Genomic DNA, 13,379 nt, shown 5'->3' on the forward strand with positions numbered 1-13,379 from the left:
TCTAATATCTGTGAAGTACTTAATACAGTGCCTAGAACATAGGAGACACTTAATAAATGCTTATTCTATTCCCTTCCATTTTCCCCCTAAACTGTTCCTCTGATGCTTCATCCTAGATCGGGGGTGATGCTCGGTTCTCAAAAGCTTTATTAGCACAGGATAAGTTTTAGTAGCTTCTAGCAAGCTGGAAATGCTTTGAGTATGGGTCTAATGGAATTGGAAGAGATCTAAGCAATCTCTCTTCATCCAAGTTATTGATCATGTAAAACAAGACAGAGCACTCATTGGCTGGTCCCTTCACTTCTTTCCTTTGTTACTTCAGGCAGTAGATTAAAATTTCCTTAATTGTTTGGAACGGAGTTATAGAGTATGTGTGTTCATTTTTACTTACCCTTCTTGGTGGGTTATGCAGAGCATGTGCTGATATTCTCTGCTTGATTAAAGCCAACATGTGAAACTTTAGAGGCCTGCTTCTGGCCCTGCGTGCCTAAGGGGCTTGTGCTCAAGCGGAGGAGTCTTCTGATTGGCTGCTGAGCTGGACCTTGGTGGATATACAAGAAGGGTTTGTTGCTCTTTCTCTCTCTCTCTCTACTCCTTGAATTTCAAACAGAGGCGCTTCTGTGAGCCATCTCCCTAAAGTCAAATGGGGGAAGGGTGGCTGCCCTATCTCCCGCCCAGTTATGGTGGCTATAAGCAGATGGCCACCATTGTCTTGTTGTATTTATCCTTTCATGGTCTTAGGAAAATATGTATCCTAGGATGAAAGCGTCTATAGAGACGGAAGCAGCCATGTGCTCACATGGCGAGGGTAGAAGACATGGCAGCCCCCGACTTTGCACTTGACTCCTAGGAGGCAGAGAAAGATAGGCCCAAAAGAAAGGGATCAATGGAGGGGCAGGTTATCCCCTTTAATATCCTCTGAATTCTGGCTTTATAGACAACCAGTGGATGCCTTTTCATCACGCAAGCCTCTCAGTCAGATGTGGCCAGGAGCAGGTTTCTAAAGTTCCAAGAGATGGGTTCAAAGCAAATAGGGAATATTTGCACGTGCTGTGAAAGACTTTACCAGGAAGGGCAAATTTGAGTATGCTCCATCAGTCTGTTGCATGTAAAGTGATGGGATTGGACTCAATGGCCTCAGAAGTTGTGTTGGGTTCTAAATCTTTGACCCCATACTTGGGTCATACCCATCTACCTCCACCCAACAGCTCTTGGGGAATTCAGCAGGGGCAGATGATGAAATAAGAGGCTTTCCTTTCTAAGCAAGTTATTTTGCTCATTCTTCAAGCACTAACTTCAAGTCTAAATTACTTAGCCTGGAATGAACCTGTGTCCTTTACCCCTTTCACTGTACTTGTTCTTGCTTTGGGGAATAATACATAAAGGATTCACTTCTTTTTCTGCTACTATTTTAATCATCGGATCTTTTAAAGCAAACATAGCCCTTTTCTTCTACAATCTAGGATATTTATAGCTACTCCCATTTTTATTCACTTAATCTGAGTTAGAACGGCCAACTCTGAACAAGTATTCCATCTACTATGTTTATAGTAAGTGGTATATTTAAAGACTTCTAGTGAAGAAATTCCCAGGACCTCCCAAGGCTTCTTATTCTACTCTCGATAAGTGGTTGTATTGATCTTTTCATTTAACCAGTTCTTCTATGGAAGTCCTGCTCAAGAAGTTTCAGTGACTTGTCTCTAGAATAAAATACACACACCTTTGGCATCATAAGCTCTTCATATCTTGACCCAAGCTATCTTTCCAGAGTGATTTCATATTATTAGCCCTCACAACCCTTGAATGTTTTAGCCAAACACCTACTTTGTTCTGTGTATGTGACTGTCCATCTCCCAACTCTTGTGCCTTCATAAAGGCTGTCCCTCATCCCTAGAATTCCCTGACTCTCTTCAAGACTTTGTTCTGGTGCCACCTTCTACACGAGGTTTTCCCTGATTCCATCTCCTGGTCTTGCCCTACCCCCAAATTACTTTGTATTTACTTTGTCCCACATTTGTCCACATATACGTATTGTAATTTTTTTTTAACTCTAGAACATAGTATAATGCCTCACACTTTTTGTTGTTCTGCACTTTTGATTCAATTAACTAAGGAACTGCCTCTCCAACTTCTCTTTAACTTATAGACTTAGAGAGTTGTCTGGGTCACTGAGAAATTAAGTGGCTTACACAGTGTCACAAAGCCAATATGTTTCAGAGACAGGACTTGAAACCAGATCATCCGGACTCCAAGGAATCTCCCTTTCCACTGTGTCATGTTGTCTTGAACATATTAGCATCTTAATAAGTTCCTCTTGAATTGAATTATTTCAGCAGCCTAGGAAATAATTGATTTCTGACTGGTGACTTGACCTCATCAAGGGCAACTAAGTTGCCTTACTATTTATCTTCAGTATGAGCTCCCTAGTAGCCATTTTTGTTCTAGGCCAAAGATTATGCTCCTTGGCAAAGAGCATAGAAACAAAACAAAAGTGCAAAGGTTCTACCTTGTCTGTATTATTAGTCATCAACATCTCATCCATCCCAAGAAGAAGTCCTATGTCTTTTATGATCCTACTCTATTTTCCCAGTATAGATTAAATGTACATACTCTTCTTTTATTCTTAAATTCTACCAGCTTTATTTCATTCTGAGTTTTGGTTCCAGGCATACACAGACGATGGGCCAGGTATCAGATCTCCTGTCTGAATAGTTGGGCAGCATTTCTTTTCATCTTACCATCACCATTTCCGGTCTGTATTATTATACTTAATTCTTTTTGACCTGAACAAACCTAGTTCCTTACACTGATTGCCCTATGTCATAATTTCCAGGCCCTTCACAATACTAGTTACCCTTCTCTGGATGTTCTTTTATTTATAGCCTTCCTAAAAGGTGGCATCCGTAATGGAGCATCATCTTCTAGATAGGTTCTGACCAAGATAGAGAATAAAGAAATCTCTCTTGTTGCTTTAATTCTCTTAATGTAGCCTAAGATGTCACTGGTCTTCTTAGCTGCTCTATCACACTTTTAGTCAACTATGGGCTTAAAATACTAAAAACCCTGAGATCTTCATCCAATGTATCTCCCATATGATACTTATGATCTTAATTCTTTTTAAGAACTGAACTGTGAGACTACCTTTGTTGCTGTTTAAAGCGCATCTGAGTGAATTTCCTAGAAGCCAGGATTTTAGAGGGCCATGGAGGTGAATAGATCTAACTGCTTTGTATAAAAGGTTGATTGAAATTTTTCTGTTCCTTTTTAATAAACCCTCCTTCCACCAACTCTACTGGACATTTCTGATTTCTGATATTGAGAGAATGGGAATGGTAAACGTTTTAAGAAGGCTTTCGTTTTTGTCTTGTCACCTCAAACTAGGGACAGAAGTACAGGAATCCCATGTAGTCACTGAGACTTCAAATTTACCCTGTATTACTTAGTGTAATTCTTAGTCTTGCCCTTAAAGTCCAATCCTCCAGAGTACTCTCAGCCTCTAAATCATTGAATGATGGTTCTTATATATCACATGTATGATTCCTTTTATGAAGTTTTCAAATGCTCTAGATTTAAAACATTAATTATTGTAATTATAATGCATTCTTCCTTTGAGAACAAATGTAAATAACTAGTCAGCTGTCAAAAGTGAAGAAACCTGGATTGAGAAACTTTTTATTCATTATTTTTAATACAGAAAAAATAATGGAATATAGTATACCTTTAACCCCCTAGGTACCCTTGTCAAAGACTCTATGCTCCCCCACCCCAATCTCCAAATTTACCCATCTTAATTCCCATTCGTTTGCAGGGGAGGCATGCGATGATAGGTTACTTAGCCAATGAATATCTATTACTATATTATTATTATTTTCCAAATAAAATATGTTTTAATGAGGAAGCATGGATAGTAGCCAGAACAACGAATTTGAAATCGGAGGACCTGGCTTGAATTCTAAGTGGTTCTGATACTTACTACCTATATGATCAAATCACATCATCTGTATGATCAATTTTTTTTTTTAATTTTTAAAATGAGGGCATTGGACAAAAAAGGATGGGTCAGCAAAAACTCTAGCCCTTCTGGCCTTGCCTGGTTTTGTGTACTGCTGGCTAATAATGTTTTTTGTTTTTTGTTTTTTTACATTTTTAAATACGATAAAACTTTATTTTAGGATGCAAGAAGCATTCTTGGCTTGCTGGTCTAACAAATGACCTGTGAATTACATCTCTAAGGATCCTGCAAGCTCTAAATCCTATGATTCACTTAAAGTGCTGCTTCCTTATGAAGGCCTTGAAGGCGTGGTGGTGGTGGTGATTTTATGGACTAACAAGTGACTAAACCCAAAGATCCTGTTTTCCTCTGAGAACTAATGATTTCTCCTGTGATTATTTTTGCTGACAGTAAATGGGGTAAGGTCAACGTCCATCAAGTAAGGGGCTGCCTTAACTACATGTAAAGTTGTTCAGTCATGTCTGACTCTTTGTATGAGTTTCTTGGCAAATATAACTGGAGTAGTTTGCCTTTTCCTTCTCTAGCTCATTTTACAGATGAGAAACTGAGGCAACTAAGGTTAAGTGACTTGCCTAGGGTTATACAGCTAGTAAGTATCTGAGACCAGATTTGATCTCAGGAAGCACTTTATCCACTGTCCCACCAAGCTGCCCTACATATAAAGTTAGCCCTGGACATAACGAATAGCCCCTCTGGGGGCAAGGACCAATTTAGTATATTAAATTGTTTTCTTCGTTATTGACTGTCCCAACTCCTACTTGTCTGAGACAGATTCATGTAATGAGTTGACTGGAAATCAGATCAAGTTGAAGTATTAGATCCTTTCAATTCAAATAATTCTTACCTTCTAATTGATTCAAATACTTTTAAAGGCTTGATGTAGGCATTTTATAGAAAACAATCCCTGATGTTTTGCATTGTAGATGTTTGATTCTGGGGTATCCAAGGAAGAGAATTCATCTTTAAAGTTCACTTCTTCAACCAGAAAATTAATAAAACATAGCACACCTGTGGATACCACACTATCTAAAAGCATGATTTCCATAGAAAGTATATCCTACCTAAAAGAAGCTGGAAGTGAAAGGGAAACTCCTATGGAGTCTCCCCTCCCCAAAACACCATTTCTAGAATTTTCAACTCATCCAGAAACAAGAAGTGTTCAGCCTATTGGCCAAAGAAAGAGACTTTCTACAGTATCTGCTTCTGAGGAATCCGATGCAGAGGTACAAAATAGCTTTAACCTCTCTTCAGCCAAGAAGGGACATCAAATGCCTGATCCATTAACCGAGAAACAGAGTAAGATGTCCTTCGGAAAATGGTACTGTTACGGATTACCTGGAATAAAGGACCCTGTTAAAAGAAAAGGCCGTTGGAAGAAGCCACGTGTGGTATGTAATGATTCCAAATATTCTGAAGTACAGCCATATCAATTATGGGTGCTGTGAAACTTTTTAATATTAGGACTGAATTTCCATTGAATGTTAGAACTCGCTGATTTTTTTTTTTAGGCCTGTTTGGCTCAGGTTTCTTTCAAGTGTTAACTTTATTTCCTGTATAGGCAATATAACTATATGAATTTCATACCTCCTTATGTAGTGAGAGACCCTGATGTTAATGGTAGGAGACACTCCTGGTCCCTTTCCTGTGATTTTCCTGCACTGTCAGTGATGCCATTCTTAACCTTCTCCAGTAGCTAACATTAATACCAGCCTCTCATTTCCTTTCCATTTTGCTCTCTTCCAAAATAGAGGACCTCAATATCCATCCCTATCTAGCCAAGGCTACTGCCATGGGAACCCAGGACTTGCCAATAGTACTCCCACAAAAGCCACTTCCTACTCTCATGTTTGTCCCTTCCATTACGATGGGAAGAACAATGGTAAAGAAATGTTCTGTTATTTCAGATTTGTGATTATCTACATGGGGGGCATCCAAAAAGAGTGAAATTCTGTTAGTTCCTAAGATCTAATTCACAGCAAGTAAAAGGGTCTCTTATTTGAAATCTGGATATTCTATGATTCTCCTTCAAATGTCAAAGTAGTTTCCAAACTATCTATTGTCAGAAGTGTGCTCAGATAGTTGCCCCATTTGTCAATGGCAAGATTTTAGTCTAGGTAGAACCCTAGTCTGATTCTCCAGGATTAGGTAGGGTTCCTCTTATGTCTATAGGTTATAACTGACAATTCAGGGCTGTCTCAAGAGCCTAGACATTCTAGGTATGCATGTCATGCCTGGATTAATAGGTATCTAAATTAGTCACATTCGAGATAATAGGCAAGAAAGCAGAGAATATAAGTAAAGTTTGATTTTTTTTTCACCGAATAAGCCAATTTCCTGGTGACCATGCCATAGCTGGGTAATGAGGAGAGTCACAACCTTATACTGGTTGCTGTAGAATCCATTTGTTCCCACCATAGAGTACAAGAATCTAGGAGACTCTTTATTTGAACTATCTGAAGACAATTCCCCATCCTAAGAGATGCTCTGTATCTCTAAGAGTGTCAAAGAAAGAGTTATGTGGTTTGTACATCTGAGATCTTTTATATTTCCTAAATTGGTTCCATATTCTGTAGTACCATGTTACAGAAATTATTTTCTCTTAAATAGGCCAATGATTTGACTCCATGGGAACTTCGTCAACTTCAAAACATTGAAGAAGCTACTCATCATGAATTAGTTGTTGAAGTCACATGATGGTCTTCCAAGAAAGCCTTTAAATGGATTCTTTTTGAAAGTTCTATAACTTCTTCCCATATAAAGATGTATTCTGTTGTACCTAAACAAATAAACTTCTTGTTTTGTGTTATAAGGCATACTTTTGATTATTGAGATTTAATTGAATAAATTCTTGAAATGTAGAAATCCTTAGATCTAAGTTTAGAAACATAGTAATTTAGGTTTCATTAACATAGTAAGATGGAAAAAAAAAGACGATTGCACATGAACCTGCGAATTCATTATGCACAACTTGTTATTCCTTTTAAATAATAGTTATGTAAACTTATTTTTTTTTCACCTCTTCCTCCCCACCCCTAGAGATGGCTACCATTAGGCACAAATAGGTATTGTGTTTATGTAAAATTATTCTATACATATTTCCATTTATCAGTTCTTTCTCTGGATGCAAATAGCATCTTTCTTCATATGCCCTTTATTTTTAATAGAAGGGTGTATAGATTAAGATTTAGGAGGGTGAGGGAGGGACTCGGAGGGATGGGTAAAATAAAAGAATAGGAAGGTAGGGGGAGAAGATGAGGTAACCAGGAGAGGGTAAAAAGAGGCTGAAAAGGAAAATGGGTGGGTAAAAATAAGATAAAGGGAAATTCACAAATAGTAAATTATAACTTTGAATGTGAATTGGATGTTTATAGCAGATCTTTGTGATGGCAAAGAACTGGAAATTGGAGGGATGCCCATTTAGGGTTAGGATTAGGGTTATTGTCATCAAATGGCTGAATGAGTTGTGGTATGTGACTGTGAAGGAATACTAGTGTGCTATAAGAAATAATGAGCTCGGGACAGCTAGGTGGCACAGTGGATAGAGCACCGGCCCTGAAGTCAGGAGGACCTGAGTTCAAATCTGACCTCAGACCAAACACTTGACGCTTGCTAGCTGTGTGACCCTAGACAAGTCCTTAACCCCAATTGCCTCACAAAAAAAGAAATGAACTCAAAGACCTTTAGAAAACATGGAAAGACTTGCACAAAATAACGAAGAGTGAAATGAACAGGACCATTGTATACAGTAACAGCAATAGTGTTTTAAGACACATAAACTCTTAAACACAAAGAAGAAAAGGATGCAACAGGCTTAGATTCACTTTGTTAAATCTTCTCAATTTAATTGTTCTATAAGAGGAGAACATTTTTTTTTCTCTAATGGAAGAGGAATGCCTTACCCCTATTCTCCGAGTTACAAAATCTCCTAAAACTCTTGACCCATTTATAAGTAATGTTAGGGCTTCTGAGGAAAACTAAAGCTCTGAATTACCCAGATATTGAAGGGAGCGGGATTCTTTTCCAGTGACAACTTTCCCAAACTGGTAGTTTAGAGTAATGATTTCAGTGTAGGGTTGTTTGAGAGGATATATGAGGGTGAGGAACCAATCAGCCAAAAGATGGGTTGCATCTCATGCTCACCACAATATGTTTTCTTCTGGTCTTGTAATGTTTGGGGATTTAAGTATAACACTCACCCATTGTTCATTTGGCCACATGACTGAAAATAGCCCCACTCCTTTTGCAATCATAAATGTCTTAGATATTTTTTTCACATACCTCTCCTTTGTATTTCAATTCAACAAACATTTATTTATATATTTATTTTGCTTTTGGCTAGGCATTTGGGGTTAAGTGACCTTGCCCCGGGTCACACAGCTAGCAAGCGTCAAGTGTTTGGTCTGAGGCTGGATTTCCACTCAGGTCCTCCTGACTTCAGGGCCGGTTCTCTATCCACTGCATCAACAAACATTTATTAAGCACCTACTCTATGGTAGGCCCTGCTAAATACTGAGAGTACAGAAGCAAGAGACAGTCTCTGCCCTGAAGGAACTTCCAGTTGAGTTGGGGAGACAACATTCAAACAAATATATACAGAGCAAGCTATATACAGGAGAAAAAGGAAATAATTAACAGAGGGAAGGCACTGGAATTAAGAGGGATTGGGTAAGACTTAAACTAGGGAGGTCAGTAGAAAGAGCATTCCAGGCATATGGGACAGCCAGAGAGAATGCCCAGGAATGAGAGATGGAGTGTCTTATTTATGGAACAGCCAAGAGGTCAGCGTCTCTGGATTGAACAATAAGTGTCAGAGAGTAGGGTGTAAGACGATTGGAAAGGTAGGAGGAAGGTTATGAAGGTCTTTGAATGCCTATCAGAGAATTTTTTTTTTGCTCCTGGAAGCACGAGGAAGCCACTGAAGTTTATTAAATAGGGAGGGCGAGGTGTGTAACATGATCAGACCTGTGTTTTAAGAAAATCACTTAAGTTGCTGAAAAGAAGATAGATTAGAGTGGAGAGAGGGTTGTGGCAGGCAGACCCATCAGCAATAGTCTGGATGTGAAGTGCTGAGGCTCTGCACTAGCGAGGTGGTGATTTTAGAGGAGAGAAGGGGGCTTATGAGTGATGTTGCAAAGATGAAATTGACATGCCTTGGTAGTAACTTTGATATGGGTGAACTTGCAAAATTGACACCCTTCTACAAGAAGCCTTTCCCAGTTCTCCTTAAACTTAATACCTATCCTTTGAGACTACCCCCAATTTATAACGTATATATATTTGTATATAGTTTTTTTTAATCATATTATCTTCCCCATTCAGATAATGAGCTCCTTGAAAGTGGGGACTATTTTTTTTAACTTTTTTTTGTATCTCAAGGACTTAGCCTAGAGCCTGGTACACAATAGGTATTTTACAAATACTTATTGACTTCTTTGGCAATGTATTGTAATCTATTTGCGCTGCTCAATCAGGGCAAATTATTAAAAATGATAATTATTAAATACTTATTCTAATTCAACAAACTATTTTGTGTCAAATTATATGCCAGCCACAATGATAGGTAATGATGATACAAAGATAAAAATCAAATTGTATCTAACCTCTAGTACCACAGATTCTACTAATAGCACTACCAATCATTGGTGTTTTGTAAAGGCAGAGCAGCACAGTAGGAAAGGGGCTTTTCTTACAATGAGGAAGACTTGAATTCAAGTCTTGCCTGTGATGCATATTAGCTATGTGCTCGAGAATAAAATATTTTATTTCTCAATGACTTAGGCACCTTTCTCAACTACAAACGACAGATAAGTTTATAGTTATAAACTTGCATTAATGTAAAACTTCCACACTGGAGTTCCCTACATGGATGAAGCTACAGATTTTGACCAAATATACATACATATATACGCACATATGTGACTTCATATATTCCCAAGATAGAAACCACCTCTTCCAAATACTGCCAATTGAGTTCACACACACACACTTCTCCTAGTTACCCTAAGGACAGCATCACGTAGAATACAGGTATGCAATAGTGGTGCCCTAGGGGCTAAAAATCTAATTTATCAGGAATTAACATTTTCTTTTCCTTTTTTCTTTTTTTTGGTGAGGCAGTTGGGGTTAAGTGACTTGACTAGGGTCACACAGCTAGTAAGTGTCAAGTGTCTAAGGTCAGATTTGAAGGAAGTAATGTTTTCACTTTAGAGACATGATTACAACATTTTTCATTAGAATTCTCTGTGCTGATGACATCTGATAGAATTATAGGGGCTAGAGCTCAAAGAAACTTTAAAAGTTATCCAGTCCAATCTGTTAATTTTAGAGATGAAGTAATGGAGGCCCAGATAATTAAGGAAGTTGCCTAATAACATGGAAAACAGCAGAGTCAAGCTTCTAACTTAGGGATTTTGACTGAATCTTGTGTTTTTATACCAAATTTAGAGGAAATCCACATTATTATGTTCCTCTGTTTGGCACTAAGAAAAGTTATTAAAGTTTCTCAAACATTCATCCTACTTTATGGGGATTTCAGCAATTAGATAAGGCAGTTTTGAGGTTTTTGGAATTGTGCTAGGTGAATTGGTCCAGAGCTATAATAGAAAAGATATATTAGGTCATTAAATTTGTCTTCTTGTTTGTATGGAACACATAATGAATCATTTTAAATTCTCATGACTAGGAACATGACTATGTAGATACATTTCCTCATTGCAGTTTGTTTTGTAAAATAAAACCTTATCTCATTTATTGTCTGATTTTCAGATAATTAAATGTTTTAGTTAATAGGTTCACATTTGACTGTGATCAGATGATTCCACCAAGACCTTTCCCAGCAAGCAAACTTAGAAACATAGGCTTCATGGGTCCGTTTAATAAGAAAATATCACCAGTAGGGAATTCAGTGAATGAATTCAGTTCTATTCTTTTTATATTGGTCCTCTATACATGTCCCTGAACCATACCATCCAATGTGTTTACCAGAGGTTATGGGGCAATAGAAAATAAATGTGGATTAAGCCAAATATTTTATTAATGAAAAATTTTATACTAAATATTTAGCTTGACTTTGCTCTGTTTAAAAGATATGGAAAATTAGCTTGTTGAGCATCACATGTGATTCAAGTTCAAGTTCCCCTTGGATGCAGCCCCTTAGTCATTGCCCATACTCCAGACACATGTAACATCACTCTGCTCAGCACTTTCCAAAGGCCACTCAAACATTAGTCCAAGTCATCCTGCCTTTGTTATAGTTTATCTATTAATCATTTTATTAACACATATTAGCATAGTCCTACCGATGCTCAGTCCGAGCACGGGCTGTGCAGAAAACAGTCTTACTTCAATTGCATACTGGGGATTAAATTCATCATCTGTTTTCCTTGACTAGAGCTCCCATGTTTCTGCATTTTTTAATTTTTGTGCAGCAATTTCATCTTGTTGGTGTCTGATCAATCCTATTATGTTGGTCGCTCTCCATCCTGTCTCTCTTGAATCATCGAGAAAAAATATCTTCAATAATACGTTAAGATAAAAAGTCTAAAGGTTATTTTAAATACTGCTAAATGACCTTGTCCTTCATATTTTAGGAGCCTAAACTAGTCTCCTTTAGATCTTCCTCACCCAAGTTCTGAACAAGTTTAACCCCTTGGCTACTCTCTTTTTTAAAAATTATTTCTATTTCAGTAAATATTTCCCAATTACATGTAAAAAATTTTAAACAATCATTAAAAAAAAATAAGTTCTAAATTCTTTCTCTCCTTCCCACCTCACCACCCTCCTTGAAAAAGCAAGCAATTTGATTAGATTATATGTGTGATGGCATGCAAAACATTTTTATATGAGCCACATTGCAAAAGAAAACACAAACAAAAGAAAACAACACAAATAAATTTAAATTAAAAAAATTTAAAATTTAAAAAAGTATGCTTCATCGTCATTGTTCTCTTTCTGGAAGTGGATAGTATTTTTCATCACGGGTTTTTTGGAAATGTCTTGGATCATTGTCTTCGTCAGTGTAGCTAAGTCTTTCACAATTGATCATCCTTATAATATTGCTGCTACTGTGTACAATGTTTTTCTGGTTCTGCATACTTCACTTTGCACAAGTTTACATAATTCTTCCCAGGTTTTTCTGGAAACATCCTGCTTGTCTTTTTTATATAGCAAAATAATATTCTATCATAATCATATTCCATAACCTGTTCAGCCATTCACTAATTGATGTGCATCCCCTCAATTTCCAGTTCTTTGCCCCCCCCCCAAAAGAGTAGCTGTTGAAGGCCAGCCCTAAAGAGTCCGATCTGGGTTGAAGATCCAGGACAGAGTGTGACTCTTGCCTAGTCTTGACCTTTAGGGCTCACATTCTTAGAAAGTTGGCTCACCAATTTTCCTTGCAAGGGAGGTTCTTGGAACATTCTTTCCTGCTCTTTGAACCCTTAGATTTATATACCATTCTTCCATTAAGGTGGCGCCAGAGAAGGTCTTGGAATATACTGCCCAATATATGAACCCTGATAACAAGGAAACATGTTGTAATGTCACGTATACAGAATATGTACGGGGAGTGTCTCACGGGAATGCCTCTTTGAAGTTATGTTAGGTTTCTCTATATATATACTGTAACCCTCAGAAGAATAAACGGCTCAGTCCTTACTGACCTGCCTGGCCCATGTTTCTTCATTATGTGCTTTCCTGTTAGGTGCCTCACTTGGAGCAGGCTGCAAGTAGCTATAAATATTTTTGCTCAAGCTGTGTGACCCTAGGCAAGTCACAACTCTGATTGCCTCACCAAAAAGAAAAAAAAGCAAAAAACATATTTTTGTACAAATAAGTCCTTTTTTTCCTTTGATTTCTTTGGGATACAGACCTAACAGAGGAATTGTTGAATCAAAGGATATACATACTTAGCCCTTTGGTGTAGTTTCTAATTTTCTCCAGAATGGTTGGACTAGGTCACAATTCTACCAACAGTGCACTGGGGTCCCAATTTTTGAATATCTCATCCAGCATTTATCATTTTCCTTTTGTGTCATGTTAATCAATTTGATAGTATGAAGTGGTATGACAGAATTGTGTGTGTGTGTGTGTGTGTATTCTCTAATAAGTAGTGATTTAGAGCATTTTCATGTGACTATTGGTAGCTTTGATTTCTTCTTTTGAAACTGCCTATTCATATCTTTGATCATTTATCAACTGAGGAATGGCTCTTATTTATGTAAATTTGGCTCAGTTCCCTACATATTTGAGAAACTAGGCCTTTATCAGAGAAACTTGCTGCAAGAAAGGAATTTCCCATTTTCCTTCAAATTTGGGCTATATTGGCTTTGTTTATGAAGATGCTTTTTAATTTCATGTAATCAAAATT

At 37.6% G+C, this 13,379-nt stretch overlaps 1 protein-coding gene across 1 annotated transcript; it reads left to right on the plus strand.

Annotated features, from left to right (window-relative positions):
- Positions 1-4,935: 4,935 nt before the first annotated feature.
- CCDC201 (coiled-coil domain containing 201) lies at positions 4,936-6,756 on the plus strand. The gene is made up of 2 exons (XM_078151866.1): positions 4,936-5,400; positions 6,620-6,756. The coding sequence occupies exons 1-2, from the start codon at positions 4,936-4,938 to the stop codon at positions 6,704-6,706; spliced, it is 552 nt and encodes a 183-aa protein (XP_078007992.1). The 3' UTR covers positions 6,707-6,756.
- Positions 6,757-13,379: the final 6,623 nt, after the last annotated feature.

The sequence above is a fragment of the Phascolarctos cinereus genome, unplaced genomic scaffold, assembly GCF_003287225.1.
Source record: "Phascolarctos cinereus isolate Bilbo 61053 unplaced genomic scaffold, phaCin_HiC Scaffold_4;HRSCAF=312, whole genome shotgun sequence".
NCBI classification, from domain to species: domain Eukaryota; kingdom Metazoa; phylum Chordata; class Mammalia; order Diprotodontia; family Phascolarctidae; genus Phascolarctos; species Phascolarctos cinereus.